This window comes from Hyla sarda, chromosome 5 (assembly GCF_029499605.1).
Source record: "Hyla sarda isolate aHylSar1 chromosome 5, aHylSar1.hap1, whole genome shotgun sequence".
Lineage (NCBI taxonomy): Eukaryota > Metazoa > Chordata > Amphibia > Anura > Hylidae > Hyla > Hyla sarda.
In genome coordinates this window covers 242,249,259-242,265,016 of record NC_079193.1, presented here as the reverse complement: position 1 = coordinate 242,265,016, position 15,758 = coordinate 242,249,259, and the positions used below count along the sequence as shown (strand labels likewise).

Sequence of the window (15,758 nt, the reverse complement as noted above, 5' to 3'; positions counted from 1 at the left end):
CAGCCTATTACCCAATGATGTTAATCCAGAGTAAGGCAAAAAAAAAAAAAACATGAAGTAGAAGCCAATTTTTCTGCATTGCCGTCCTCCTAGACGGGAATTAAATTTTGAGTGCGTCCACCAAAAGATCCGCTCAGAAATGCATTGCTGTCTCTGGGGGTGGCAATGCAGCCTGTGGGGTCCTAGCTCCGCCTGTAGAAATTCCGTCTGGAGATTCGGCAGTGTGAACCTGGCCTAACAGGTTTACTCCCACATCATCCGCTTTCCATTAAGTTATACTGTGACAGATGTTCTTAAAGCTCCTCGACCATGTGTTGACAGTACTTCAGGTTGGCTAATTTATGCTGAATAATTTGTTAAAATATTTGTTGACTTGATAATACACTGAAACCTCAAATCATATTGACAAGTGGTTTTTATTGGGGTCAGCTTTACACCAAAAAAAGGCCAATATGCATAATGTATGGTGGACTGATACTCTATCACAAATAAATCTGATCTAAATAAGGGGATGATCTTCTCAAAAAGGTTAAAAAGTTTCACTGTATAGTATGCAGCCTACATTTCTCTAACCTGAGCATCTGTGGCATATACCGTTTTTTACATTACTTTGCTTTAATTTCCTTTTCTCTTAAACTTCAGGTGTCCGACCTTTTGCCTGTCCTCATTGTGATAAGAAGTTTCGCACGTCAGGCCACAGGAAAACACATATTGCTTCGCATTTTAAACAATGCGAGTTAAGGAAATTACGGCAACAGCGCAAGCCTGGCAAAACACGTGCTGGGAAGGCCAACATCCCTGTGACAGAAATCCCATTGCAGGAACCAATTCTCATCACCGATCTTGGTAAAGTGTTATTTATTTGTATCAGAAATGGTTTAATGTTCACAGCTTTTATTCGTAATGATGTTACTATTTATGGGTAGTGGGGTGCAGACAAAAAAGTGTTCTAATGTTTGCACTTGGTCAATGAGCATTGTGCTGTGTTTGTCTTAGTATACATTGGGGGCAATTTGGCTTTGTTCTTCATGTTGGTGTATATTTTTGGCATATTTTTTCGCCTGTGCCGTCTTGTGCAGTTAGCAAATTTTTAACATCTAGTACGAATGATTAATCCCGCAGTGCCCCCCCCCCCCTCCCCTGATTGCACTTACCAAGGCAGGTTTTGCACTTTCTGATCTCTGACAGTTTGCAGATTATCCTCCTTTACATGTATGTGTTCATGCTACTTTTTAGACTTTTGGTTGGCTGAATCACACATAGAATCCTTAAATAGTTTGTTTATAGCTCCTTCTGTTGTATATGAGAAATGGCAAGGTAAGAAGTTGAATAAACCACCTTTGAAGGAGAGGAGGATAAAAAAAGCTAGCGTCTCTTAGAGTGTTGCTAAGAAACAAACACAAGAAAGATGGCACATAAAAACAAAGTACGTCAATGAAAAAAACTTAAATATGGAATAATAGGAATCATTAGAGAGGATTAAATCTAACAACCAACACAGAGCATGTGACTCCAGGTTTTATATCCACCATAATGAACCAAACATAGAATAAATGCCCTAGGATAAAAGCATTCTATTCTTTTTGTAAGCAAAAGGAAAAAAAATGATGCATTAAATGTAATGCGTGAAAAAAAATCAACTATACTTTATGGCTAGAGAAGGGACCCCCACGATCTCTGTGCAGCCCCCGGCATTCTGTGCCAGGCACTGCCTCTTAGACAAGGACGTCACAACCATGACCCCTAGGGACGTCATGCCATGCTACCTCCATGTCCATGGGAGGAGGCGTGATGGCCGTCAGGCCCCCTCCCATAGACATGAATGGGGGACGTGGCATGATGTCACATCCTCGTCTCGGAGGCAGCGCCCCCGACAGAATGCCGGGGGCTGCACAGAGATCGCAGTGGGTCCCCAGCAGCGGGACCCCTGCGATCATACATCTTATCCGCTATCCTTTGGATAGGGGATAAGATGTGTAAAGCCAGAATACCCCTTTAAAGTAACACTCCATGCACAGCTGATACGCTGTGTTATCCCTACTACTGGGTCTGGGATGGTGGAGCGTGACTAATCCTTTTGCTTTTCTTTGAATCCCTTAATCAGACACTGCACTAGGTATAAAAGATGTGTATCCGCTTTGCCTGAAGTGCTCATTTTATGCTACATCTGTCCTACATTATAGAGAACTAGAATAATAATCTTGTAATTATGTTCATCTTAACCTGATGTCTAAGCTGTATTCTCTACTGTTGTTTATCTGTGGTTTTATGTATTTTTTTCACACAGTAAAATATTTTATGCAAAAAAATGTATGTGTGAATACAGTCATACCTTTTCATGGTCCCATATTTTCGATAGAACACAATAATGTTTATATTGGGATATGCACACCTGCTGCTATATTAACCTGATGATGAACCTGAAGATGAAACGCCTCATCATGCATTATTAAATAAAAGTTAGGGCGCTACTGATATATTGCCATATTATAAATGACATCTAAGCTATTATATGTGAAAGCGGAGAGACCTTTAAAAATACATGTTTGTTATTAAATATGGATTGAAACAGATGTGGCTGTAAACTGTACCATTATCTGCGTTATGTCCCAAATTACATTTTATCTTGAATGTTGAAGAAAGAACTACTGGATCTTCTTGAAATGAAATGCTAAGAAATAGTAAAGTAGGACGGAAACTAACAATCATTGTCATAATTGATTAGTTAGCCAATTATTTATTTGATTAATTGATCAGACTTAAAGGGGCTATCCGGCCGGAGGTTTTTTGTTTTTGTTTTGCTTTTTGTTTTTAAAAAGGGCACACTCTACAGTATAAAAAAAAACAACTCTACTCACCTCCAGTACTCATGCGGTGCTCCTGGTATCCTGCTCCGTTCCCCTGCTGCAGTCCTTTTCTTTACCTGCAGTGTTTCATTGGTGCCCAGTGTCATACTTCTGCCCAGTTAATCACTGGCAGAGTCGGACATTAATGCGGCCAGCTGAGCAGCAGTATGACACTCTTGACCCAGACGTCCCTCCGGGCCCAAGCATCACGCTGAAGCTCAGGAAGAAGATTGCAGCCAGGGAACAGAGAAACAACAGAGGCACAGCAGAAATGCTGGAGGTGAGTAGAGGTTTATAGAGGGTTGCTAGGGAAGCCCAAGGCCTTACTTTGTCCTCGGCATCTTCCCTGGCTCTGTGATTGCTTAGGGCTTCCTTGGGCAGCCCTTAGCAATCGAGCACAGATTTCATAGATCAATGTAATGCAATAGCATGGCTTATGGCTTATGATAGGCCCCTAGGGGGGGGCAAAAAGTGTGTATAAAAGAAGTAAAAAAAAAAGTTTTTAAAAATATTTTTTTTTTAAATCCTCCCCTAATAAAAATTCAATTCCCATTTTTTTTTTTTTTTTTTATAAAACACTGTACAAAAAAAATACACTGTCCAAACTATTTTATTACATTTTATTATGTTTCTAATCCGGCACGATGAATGGCGTAAATGCAAAAAAATTCCAAACGCCAAAATTGCTGATTTTTGGTTACATCCCAAAAAAGATGTAATAAAAAAGTTATCAAAAAGCTAGAACGACACAAAAGGGGTAATGTTAAAAACTACAGTTCATGGTGCAAAAAACTAACCCTAGCACACATCCGTAGGTGGGAAAATAAAAAAGTTATAGGGGTGAAAACATGGTAATGAACAAAGTTTTTATTACATGTTTCAAGTTTTCACATTTTTTTGACCATAATATGGAACGAAAATCATTCAAGTTTGGTATCATTGGAATCGTACTGACCCATAGAATACAGATGGCATGTCAGATTTATCGTATTTTAAACTCTGAAAAAAATTATTGCCCTACAAAATTGTGCAATTCCATATTTATTTAAATTTTGCACTACATATAATTTTTTTCTGGCTTTGTAAAACATTGTATGATTAAAAAAAAGTGTGTCAGTGGAGAGTGCAACTCGCCACGCAGAAAATAAGCTCTAAAACAACTTTGTCAGTAAAAGAATAAAAATGTTAAGGGTGTTATAAGGTAAGGAGCAAGAAAAAAAATTTGCTGGGTCATGAAGGGGTTAATGGGATAATAGGAGGAAGTAGGAACCGCATTGTGAAGAGTTAACTGGGTGGAAAAAGAGAGGGGAAAGGGCCCTAAATAGAAGCTCAATAATAAATCAAACCAGCAAGGGAGACACTTTAAGAAAGAAATGTAGTAGAAGTAAGAAACTCATACCAAGGATGCCAACAAACATATATTCTGCCATACTCCTAAATATGAAGAATCTCCTTAAGCCAGTCAGTAACAGTCGGGGTGGGGGGTGGAGACCACCTCCTAAGTATCATCACACTGCCACTAGAAGAAGACTAAGCCCTTCTTCAGGTCCCTCAGCCTTCCTAGTCACATAGAAAGAAGTAATGTAGAGGGGGAGTTTGGAGTTGGACACCAGTTATTATTTTATAAGGTCGAGGAGGACCTTTGTCCAAAAGTTTTGCAGAGATGGACATTACAGCCATATATAGACCATGGTACTCCGAGCTGCCCCACAGAGGGGATACAACGATGGGATTATGGGGTCGCTAGTTTAAAGTTTGTTTTCTGCAGTTTAAGGAGTACCTGTCATCTGTGTTTTGCTGCCAAAGCCACGAACCGCATAAAACTGGTGCATGCATTGTGTCTCTCTCTATACAGTATTAGGGACTTATAGGGATGTGTATTTTGCATTTTTGTTGCTGGTCCAACAATGACCATGTGAATAATAAAAGCATGGACTAAATCAGAAGTAAAATAATTTTTATATATTGTCAAGCACATTGATGGCAGCTAAACAAAATTCCCTTTTTTTAGGTGAAAACCAATCAAAGTGATCTATTGATACATCTTGTGAAGATCACATATATAGCATCAGTCACAGATTTCCAATATTAAATGCATCTATAAATTGTCACTTTTTTTCGGAAGCACCAGAAATTGAGACTACTGTAAAACTTTCTTTTTGAAAGCGTTTAAGATGATACGTGTGGAACCTGTGTGTTCAGCACTCACATTTTCATGAAGTTTAATTGAACTATACACCTAGTAATGAAAGACATTTCTTCTAAAAAAAAAAAAAAAAAAAACAGCACCACACCTGTCCTCAGGTTGGGTGTGGTATTGCGGCTCAGTTCCATTGAAGTGAATAGAGCCAGATATTGTGCTGTTTTTGGAAGAAATAAGCTATGTGTTCCGATTCCTGGATAAACTATTAATAACATATATGCACACTGTTAACACTATTTTCTTCTCACACATCTAGGCCTCATCCAGCCCATTCCACGGAACAGTCAGTTTTTCCAGAGTTACTTTATTAATAGCTATACACATGAAGCTGATCGACCCTACAAGTGTTACTACTGCCATCGAGCTTATAAGAAGTCCTGTCACCTCAAACAGCATATCAGGTAATAAGAGATGGCGGTAACAGAAAAAAATGACATCATACAGTTATATTGTTAATGAGAACGCCTTGATGTTGACACTACACTATACAATACTGTAAATGTAAGAGGCAATTTGTGTATATACAGGAAGGGACTCATAGGGATGTGTGTTTTAGCATTTTTGCTAAACTGTTCCTTTGCATACAGTTTGATAAATCTTTCCCTAATGTGTTATCAGAAAAATACTTCTTGTTTAACAAAAGGTATAAACTTGATTTAAATATATATTTTGAACTTGCTGTTTACACTTTGACCACTGAGCCTCCAAATAAAATGACATTTGGACTCTTCCAGTTATGTGCAGATACCTTTTTAATAGTCATGTAATTGTTATTACGGACAGGAATATAACACCTCTAATCTAAAGCGAGAAGCAGATAGCCAGGCATCCACCATTTACAGTAGGCAGTGGACACAGCTCACTTCCTCTTCTTCGCAGTGAACTCTGCACAGGTCACAGAGCAGATCTAGAAAACGCCCCTAAAAAACTCAATTTATTTTTCCAGCATTGTTTCCTATGGTCCATGCATATTTCTCATCACTATTAAAAACCGCTCAAGCAAGATGGCTACCCACATAATAACATACAGAAAATATGAAAAATTTACAGTTAAGAATAGAAAATATCAGTATCTTAATTAAAGGAAATCTGTCATCAGTGTCACCTGCAGACACTTTACAGACAGGTAGTGCAGGTGACCCTGATGACAACGGTTCTTACCTGATCCCATTCCATGCTCTGGTTCTCCCACAATCTTCCTCCATATCTTCCGCTCTGGGCCGACTTGGAGCATGGGTGGAGTTTACTGATGTCACTGCTGCTGCATCCCTACTGGGTCCTGCTGCTATGCTTCAAGTAAGCCCAGATATGGAGGAGGATAGCAGGAGAACTGGAGCACAGAACGGGACAAGGTCTATAAGATAAGATAGTGGCCACCGCAGTTGGAATGCTTGGCGCACCACGGCATCCTCTGGCAAAATTAGCGGATTGCTTCTGTGGCTCCAAACTGAATGGGGTTGTATCTAGTAAAATGACCCCTTCAAGCATTTCATTCCAAGAATGTCCCCAATCTCAAGTTATTCTGGCCAAAGTAGCTTAGAGACAAGGGCAGAGACTGGATAATAGTATTTCAGAATTGTTCCTGTAAATCACAGCCTTTAGATACACAAAAAAACTAAAGAAAACATAAGAATTAATTTATGATTCAAATATTATTAAAATGTACCTGCAGACAAAAATAAGAACAGTCTGTAATCCAGAATTTTATGTGCCAGATCATTGTTTACCCTGAGTCACATTTTTATTATTCTGTGCTTGAATAAATGTTGGGTGTAAATAACAGATTAGTGTTTTGCTTTTTAGATCTCATACCGGTGAAAAGCCCTTTAAGTGTTCTCAGTGTGGAAGAGGCTTTGCATCATCTGGAGTTTTAAAAGCTCATATTAGGACTCACACAGGATTACGATCCCACAAGTGTCCTATATGCAATGGAGCTTTTACTACTGGGGGCAGCCTCCGACGTCATATGGGTATTCATAATGACTTACGACCATATATGTGCCCTTATTGTCAGAAAACCTTTAAAACCTCTTTAAACTGTAAAAAGCACATGAAAACTCACAGGTAAATATCCTCCATGTTAACGTGTTTTAGTTTAACATTTTGTGTACAATGTATTGTTTTTTGAGTTTTGAAGAGTTTATTGATGTACATTCCACAATTAAATGCTTAAAGGGGTACTCCGGCCCTAGACATCTTATACGATGTCAGATCGCCGCGGTCCCGCTGCTGGGGATCCCCGGGATTCCCGCTGTGGCACCGCGCTATCGTTACTGCACAGAGCGAGTTCGCTCTGCACGTAATGACGGGCAATACAGGGGCCGGAGCATCGTTACATCATGGCTCTGCCCCTCAAGACGTCACGGCACGCCTCCCTCAATACAGGTCTATGGGAGGGGGCGTGGCGGTTGTCACGTCCCCTGCCATAGACTTGCATTAAGGGGTCGGGCCGTGATGTCACGAGGGGCGGAGCCATGACGTCACGCTGCTCCGTCCCCTATATCACCCGTCATTACGCACAGAGCGAACTCGCTCTGTGCATTAATGATAGCGGGGTGCCGCAGCGGGGATCCCGGGGCTCCCCAGCAGCGGGACCGCAGCGATCTGACATCTTATCCCCTATCCTTTGGATAGGGGATAAGATGTCTGGGTGCGGAGTACCTCTTTAAAGGGGTTATCCAGAATTTATTTTATTATTGATTTCTGCACGAGCTGCCGCCATAAAAATCAGACTGCACTCAACCGGCTGCAGCGATTTCTGGCCTTAAAGGGGTACTCCGCTGCTCAGCATTTGGAACAAACTGTTCCGAATGCTGGAGTTCACTCCAGGAGCTTGTGATGTCATATCCCCGCTCCCTCATGACGTCACGCTCCACCCCTCAATGTAAGTCTATGGTAGAGGCCGTGACAACTGTCATGCCCCCTCCCATAGACTTGCATTGAGGGGGTGGGGTGTGAGGTCATGAGGGGGCGGGGCTATGATATCACGAGCTCCCGGCTCCAGCGTTCGGAACAGTTTGTTCCAAATGCTGAGCAGCGGAGTACCCCTTTAACCGTTGATAGGTTTAGCGGCAAAGTAGTGTAAACAGTCCTGATCTGGCCGCCTTCCTGGTGCCCGGGCCTGTTACATGACACTGCTGCTCAGCTTATTACCGTAAGAGGCAGAACTGTGGCCGGTGAATAGCTGAGTGCAGTGTGACATGTTGGGCCCCGAAAACCCGGACAAGAAAACAGAAAACTGGCTTCAGGGAAGGAAGGCAAGTTAAAGTTTATTATTTATATTGCGGCAAAAAATTAAAAATAAAGTCGTTAAACACTTTATATGTTGAGGTTTGCAATCCTCCAGCTTTGCTGCTGCTTTGTTTTATAAACAATACTTCTAGTGCAGGCATATCAGCACTCATTAAGGGGTAACCCCCCCCCCCCCCCCTATTGTTTGTATGATACTTTGAATCCCTTCCAAATCACCCTAAACCTATTGGTGGGTTCAACTTTGGCTGGCTGATGTCAGTGGATTGCGAAATGAGGAAGTCAGGGAGGGTTTTTGTTTACATCCAGTCCAAAATTAAACAAAAATTTAAAATACCCAACATACCATTTTGTTTATATAGCTTCTATGCAGTCCTTATTGTATTCTTGGTTACTGATAATAAACCAGAACCTTAACAACCTCAGTCAAACTTCACAACCTCACTTATTAAGCCATTTTGTTCCTGTTCTTTCCAAAAAGAGAAATGTAGTCCTCTGAGCTTTTCAGAGACCTGCACAGAATTCAACCTGACAACTTCCTTTAGGTGACACATCGGTCTTGAAAGGCAGCATTTTTTCATTGTTTTATTGTTAAATAGTTTTTTTTAGGCTAAGTGCTAGAAGACAAACCCTGTACATCAATCATGCAGGGAGGGGTGGAGGAGGGAGAAGGCATGCATACTGCAGGTCAGCACAGCCTCTACGACTATTTAGCCTAAAAGGAAAACTTGATCTTCAAGAGACAGTTGTCCATGCTAAAAGACAGGGGGCCATGTCCATTTTACCTGCCCATGTCTTCAGTTCTGATCATTATGGGGGAGATTTATCAAAACCAGTGCAAAGGAAAAGTTGCCCATAGCAACCAATCAGATTGCTTCTTTCATTTTGCAGAGGCCTTGTTGAAAATGAAAGGAGCTAGCTGATTGGTTGCTATGGGCAACTGGGCAAATTTTCCTCTGGATAGGTTTTGATAAATCTCCCCCTATATAACTGACAGAGTCCTTTAAAACCCTCAATCATAGGGTTAAGTTACATGGTTTCTTGCAGGGACATTTCTTTAAACTTGGTGATCTTGGTGGGATTAATAAAATTTGTATTGAATTAAAATGTAATTAAGGGAATGGGTGGATTACAGCACCCAGAAAGATTAGCAAAATTAAGACTGTTTAGTTTGGAGACAAGTCGGCTTAAGGGGTGACCTAAATACTGTGTACAAATATATCAATGGTCAGGACAGAGATCTGTCTACTTCTATATAAAGGCTGTTACTATAGCAAGGGGGCATTGGATACATTCAGAATCGATTCCTTTACTGTTAAAACATTATTAGGTAATCAAAATTTTGGGTTGGATGTTTTTTTTAGCAATCATATTAGGGGGTATCTGTATTTGGCTTAGCTCTGACATCTCCAATATGAATCATCGGGGTTGGTTTACCTTTGGATACTGCAGAAGAATAGCAGCATGGATATATTGCCTTTATATTTACCTATATGACTAACCTTAGTGCCACTATTAAATCAAAATGGTAAACTTGTATCCCCTAGAGCAGTGTTTTCCAACCAGTGCACCTGCAGCTGTTGAGAATTTACTGTTTGGCCACTATTAAATTGAAACTGTAAACTTGTATCCCCTAGAGCAGTGTTTCCCAGCCAGTGCGCCTCCAGCTGTTGCAAAACTACTGTTTGGATACTGTTTGGCCACTATTAAATTGAAACTGTAAACTTGTATCGCCTAGAGCAGTGTTTCCCAACCAGTGCGCCTCCAGCTGTTGCAAAACTACTGTTTGGATACTGTTTGGCCACTATTAAATCGAAACGCTAAACTTGTATCCCCTAGAGCAGTGTTTCCCAACCAGTGCACCTCCAGCTGTTGAGAATTTACTGTTTGGCCACTATTAAATTGAAACTGTAAACTTGTATCCCCTAGAGCAGTGTTTCCCAGCCAGTGCGCCTCCGGCTGTTGCAAAACTACTATTTGGATACTGTTTGGCCACTATTAAATCGAAACGCTAAACTTGTATCCCCTAGAGCAGTGTATCCCGACCAGTGCACCTCCAGCTGTTGAGAATTTACTGTTTGGCCACTATTAAATCGAAACTGTAAACTTGTATTCCCTAGAGCAGTGTTTCCCAACCAGTGAACCTCCAGCTGTTGCAAAACTACTGTTTGGATACTGTTTGGCCACTATTAAATCGAAACGGTAAACTTGTATCCCCTAGAGCAATGTTTCCCGACCAGTGCACCTCCAGCTGTTGAGAATTTACTGTTTGGCCACTATTAAATTGAAACTGTAAACTTGTATCCCCTAGAGCAGTGTTTCCCAACCAGTGTGCCTCCAGCTGTTGCAAAACTACTGTTTGGATACTGTTTGGCCACTATTAAATCGAAACTGTAAACTTGTATCCCCTAGAGCAGTGTTTCCCGACCAGTGCACCTCCAGCTGTTGAGAATTTACTGTTTGGCCACTATTAAATTGAAACTGTAAACTTGTATCCCCTAGAGCAGTGTTTCCCAACCAGTGTGCCTCCAGCTGTTGCAAAACTACTGTTTGGATACTGTTTAGCCACTATGAAATCGAAACGGTAAACTTGTATCCCCTAGAGCAGTGTTTCTCAACCACTGCACCTCCAGCTGTTGCAAAACTACAACTCACAGCATGCCCGGACAGCCGTTGGCTGTCCGGGCATGCTGTGAGTTGTAGTTTTGCAACATCTGGAGGCACACTGATTGGAAAACACTGCCCTAAAGCATAACTAGAATCTAAAATCAATTGCCACACGGATACACAGATTAAAGAACATGTAAAGGTTTTTTCCTGTCTCCATAAAAGCATCATCTCTCTCCACTATTTCCGTCCAGCTTAATTGCAGTGGATGTAATTACCAGACCAGGCCAATGCCGCTATTGTACGCGGCGTACATTTGCTCAGCGTCGAGTGTAGGAAGGTTATTAAGATATTTGTCTGTTTTGTCATAGTCAGGATTTCGGTGACAGCTTGGAACAATATATTGCTTTTATTCCCAAGCACATCTTTTAGAATAATTACTTTCATATGTTGATGAGTACATCCAGCTTGACAGAAAGAGCAAGGCTTCAGTAATGTAAACCACTAAGCTTACAGCAGTGTAAATAACCAAAAATATCTCTTAAAAATGGGAAATGGTTCTTGGGTATGAAATGTTGACATGGGAAGCAGGAACAAGTGCTACTCTCATATAATCTGAACCATTTAGATCACTAACAACTCGGCCTCTTACTTTAGGGCCTAAGTGTTTCCATTAGGATGTCATGTCACTTTGGCAGAGAATTCAAGCAATTTTTCTTCTTCATTTTCTCCTTTATTCAAATTGAGGGTCAGAAAAGATTTTGGAATGATTGCTGATTAGAAAATTGAAGTTTAAGTCTGATGTAGTTCTTCCCTAACAGGGGTATTAAATATAAAATACAGTATAGTTGTTTCATGTCAGGGTCTTTAAGTCGTTTATTGACAGAAGGGTGAAATATAAATAATCTAGCAGCTCTGGTTCTTTTGCTTATGATCCCCTGCCGTTATCCATACATCCTGTTTCCGAGATGAGCGGAGCGGGACCTCCCAGCTCAGCCAATCACTGGCCAGGATGGGACATGCAGAAGAAACAGAGCTGCAGCAGGGAATCATAGCTAGGTAAGTATAGTTTTTTTATGGACCCAGCACTATATAGATTTTTCTTTAAAGGGGTACTTGACTAAAAAAAAAAAAAAACGATCATATCCAAAGCATAGGAGATAAAATGTCTGATCGCAGGGGTCCCCAGTCATCCATGCTTGGAGCGAACTCTGCTCTTTGCCGAATGACTAGTGACTACAACCGTCACGCCCCCTCCATGCATGTCTATAGGAGGAGATGTGGCAACTACGTACTAGCCGTCACGCCCCCTCCCATAGACATGAATGGACATGGTGTGACGTCAGGAACACGGAAGCTCCAAGCTTCTGTGTTCCAGGTGCCAAAGCTGCCAGCCCCGGAGATGGTGGGGGTCCCCAAAGGTGGGACCCCCGCGATCAGACCTCTTATCCTTTTGGATAGGGGATAAGATGTTTTTTGGTGGAGTACCCCTTTAAGGAATATTCCTGTTAAAATAATAGATGGGTAGGCTCCAAATAGGAACTGTTACAACACCTCTATTACAGAAATCACAGAAACACAGCTTCACTTAATTTTAACCAATACAAGGTATGGCTATGAGGCAGGTTTGAGGGCAATGAAAGGGTGTTTTCCCTAGTCCTTTATCCTAGGTGAGCTAGCAGAAATGCTCATCAAGTGCCTAATTAATGAGTTAATCAGAACTGTGGGAAGTCTGCATACAGTCATGGCACCCCTGAATTTTTTCTATAAAATGAAGTATATCTCACGGAAAAGTATTGCAGTAACACATGTTTTGTGTTTATTCCCTTTGTGTATATTTAAACTAAACCAAAAAAAGAGAAAAAAAGCAAATTGGACATAATGTCACACCAATCTCCAAAAATGGGCTGGACAAAATTATTGACACCCATAACTTAATATTTGGTTGCACACCCTTTGGAAAAAAAACCTGAAATCAGTTGCTTCCTATAACCATCAATAAGCTTCTTATACCTCTCAGCCGGAATGTTGGATCACTCTTCCTTTGTAAACTGCTCCAGGTCTCCTATTGGAAGGACGCCTTTTCCCAACAACAGTTTTAAGATCTCTCCACAGGTGTTCAATGGGATTTAGATCAGGGCTCATTGCTGGCCATTTCAAAACTCTCCAGCGCTTTTTTGACATACGGTATGTTTGTAATTTTCCTGCTGGAAAACCCAAGATCTCGGATGCAAACCCAGCTTTCTGAAACTGGGCTGTACAGTGTGACCCAAAATCCATTGGTAATCCTCAGATTTTCATGATGGCACCCGATGCCAGAGGCAGCAAGACAACCCCAAAACATCATTGAACCTCCACCATATTTCACTGTAGGTACTGTGTTCTTTTCTTTGTAGGCCTCGTTCTGTTTTGGTAAACAGTAGAATGATGTGCTTTACCAAAAAGCTCTATCTTGGTCTCATCTGTCCACAAGCTGTTTTCCCAGAAGGATTTTGGCTTACTCAAGTACATTTTGGCAAAATTTAGTCTTGCGTTTTTATGTCTCTGTGTCAGCAGTGGGGTCCTCCTGGGTCTCCTGCCATAGTGTTTCATTACATTTAAATGTCGACGGATAGTTTGCGCTGACACTGATGCTCCCTGAGCCTGCAGGACAGCTTAAATATCTTTGGAACTTGTTTGGGGCTGCTTATCCACCATCCAGACTATCCTGTGTTGACACCTTTCATCAGTTTTTCTCTTCCGTCCACGCCCAGGGAGATTAGCTACAGTGCCATGGGTTGCAAACTTCTTGATAATGTTGCGCACTGTGGACAAAGGCAAATCTAGATCTCTGGAGATGGACTTGTAACCTTGAGATTGTTGATATTTTTCCACAATTTTGGTTCTCAAGTCCTCAGACAGTTATGTTCTCCTCTTTCTGTTGTCCATGCTTAGTGTGGCACACACAGACACACAATGCAAAGACTAAGTGGACTTCTCTCCTTTTTATCTGCTTTCAGGTGTGATTTTTATTTTGCCCTCACCTGTTACTTGCCCCAGGTGAGTTTAAAGAAGCATCACATGCTTAAAACAATCTTATTTTTCCACAATTTTGAAAGGGTGCCAATAATTTTGTCTAGCCCATTCTTGGAGTTTGGTGTGACATTATGTCCAATTTGCTTTTTTTCCTCCCTTTTTTGGTTTAGTTCCAATACACACAAAGGGAATAAACATGTCTATAGCAAAACATGTGTTACTGCAATCCTTTTCTGTGAGAAATACTTAATTTCTAGAAAAATTTCAGGGGTGCCAACTTTTCTGGCTATGACTGTATAAGGAAAGGAAACATAATAGTTTGGGCTCTCCCCAGAAGACAGCAAGGTGGCTGTAATAGGGGGGGAGGCAGGGGTCCTTGTGAGGAGCACACAGCCAGGAGCTGTGAGTGACCCAACAGTGAATTGGACAGACAAGGAGTCTTAGTACACACAGCAAGAGGCTGCAAACGCAGTGTGTGAACAGTGAGTAAAAGGTTGCAGGAAACGTGTTTTAAGCTGGTGGAGACTAGCTTACCAGTTTATAGTCAGGGCATGCTGGGTTATGTAGTCAGTGTCTGGACGGTCTAAGATTTTGTTCGTTCCTGTGTTATGTTTTTTATTTATCCTGCAACCTGTCTAATAAAGCTGGTGTGAAGCCAGACTGCATAAAGAACTGTTGTTTGCCTGCTGAATAAAGTAGAAACGTGTCCTTTGGCCGTGTCTAGGAGCATCCTAGAGTGAAATCCTTACAAAGGCCACACAGACAGGTTCCCTGCATATAAAGGCAGTTTGCAGAAGCTTAGATGTGAGATGATGTTATAGAAACATTTACTTAGATTGGGATTTTGTGAATAAGTAGTTTCTGGTGTTTTGTATTAAAGTGTTACTGTCATTTATATAGACTTTTGACATGTCGCAGAGACATGTCAAAAGTGTAGATTGATCAAGGCCTCAGTCCTAAGGCCTTGTCATTTTTGTAGATATGGGTGAGTAATGCACACTACTTTGCCCTCACTCCCTAGCTTGCTGCTGGATCTGACTGATTACAGGAGACAGCTCTATTGTAAGGCTATCGAGGCATACCCACAAGCTTCACCCTTTCCCCTATTCAAAGGATAGGGGATAAGATGTTAGATTGCGAGGGTCCCGCCGCTGTGACCCCCGCCATCTCTGGCACCCATGTCCATTCGGGTCATGGAGCAAACTCCACTCCATGCCCGATGACTGGCCATGCAGGTCCCCACGCCCTCTTATACTAACCATCACACCCCCTCCCATATACATGAATAGTGGGGTGTGGTGTGATGTCATGACTGCGGAAGCTACAAGCTTCCATGTTCCGGATGCCACAGCTGCCGGCCTGGAGATCGCGGGGGTCCCCAATGGCGAGACCCCAACAATCTGACATCCCCTATCCTTTGGATAGGGGATAACATGTGTGCAGCGGAGTACCCCTTTAACCCCTTAAGGACTCAGGGTTTTTCCGTTTTTGCACTTTCGTTTTTTCCTCCTTACCTTTTAAAAATCATAACCCTTTCAATTTTCCACCTAAAATCCATATTATGGCTTATTTTTTGCGTCGCCAATTTTACTTTGCAGTGACATTAGTCATTTTACCAAAAAATGTACGGCGAAACGGAAAAAAAAATCATTGTGCGACAAAATCGAAAAAAAAACACCATTTTGTAACTTTTGGGGGCTTCCGTTTCTACGCAGTGCATATTTCGGTAAAAATTACACCTTATCATTATTCTGTAGGTCCATACGGTTAAAATGATACCCTACTTATATAGGTTTGATTTTGTCGCACTTCTGGAAAAAATCATAACTACATGCAGG

The 15,758-nt window shown here is 41.4% G+C and overlaps 1 protein-coding gene across 8 annotated transcripts in view; it reads left to right on the top strand.

Moving 5' to 3' along the window:
- Nucleotides 1-15,758, top strand: part of ZNF236 (zinc finger protein 236) — a 161,751-nt gene that overhangs the window by 62,694 nt on the left and 83,299 nt on the right. For all 8 annotated transcript variants that reach the window (XM_056521411.1, XM_056521412.1, XM_056521414.1 and 5 more), the window contains 3 exons: nt 643-846; nt 5,306-5,450; nt 6,853-7,113. In XM_056521411.1, coding sequence (XP_056377386.1) covers nt 643-846; nt 5,306-5,450; nt 6,853-7,113 — 610 coding nt within the window. The remainder of the gene's footprint in view (nt 1-642; nt 847-5,305; nt 5,451-6,852; nt 7,114-15,758) is intronic.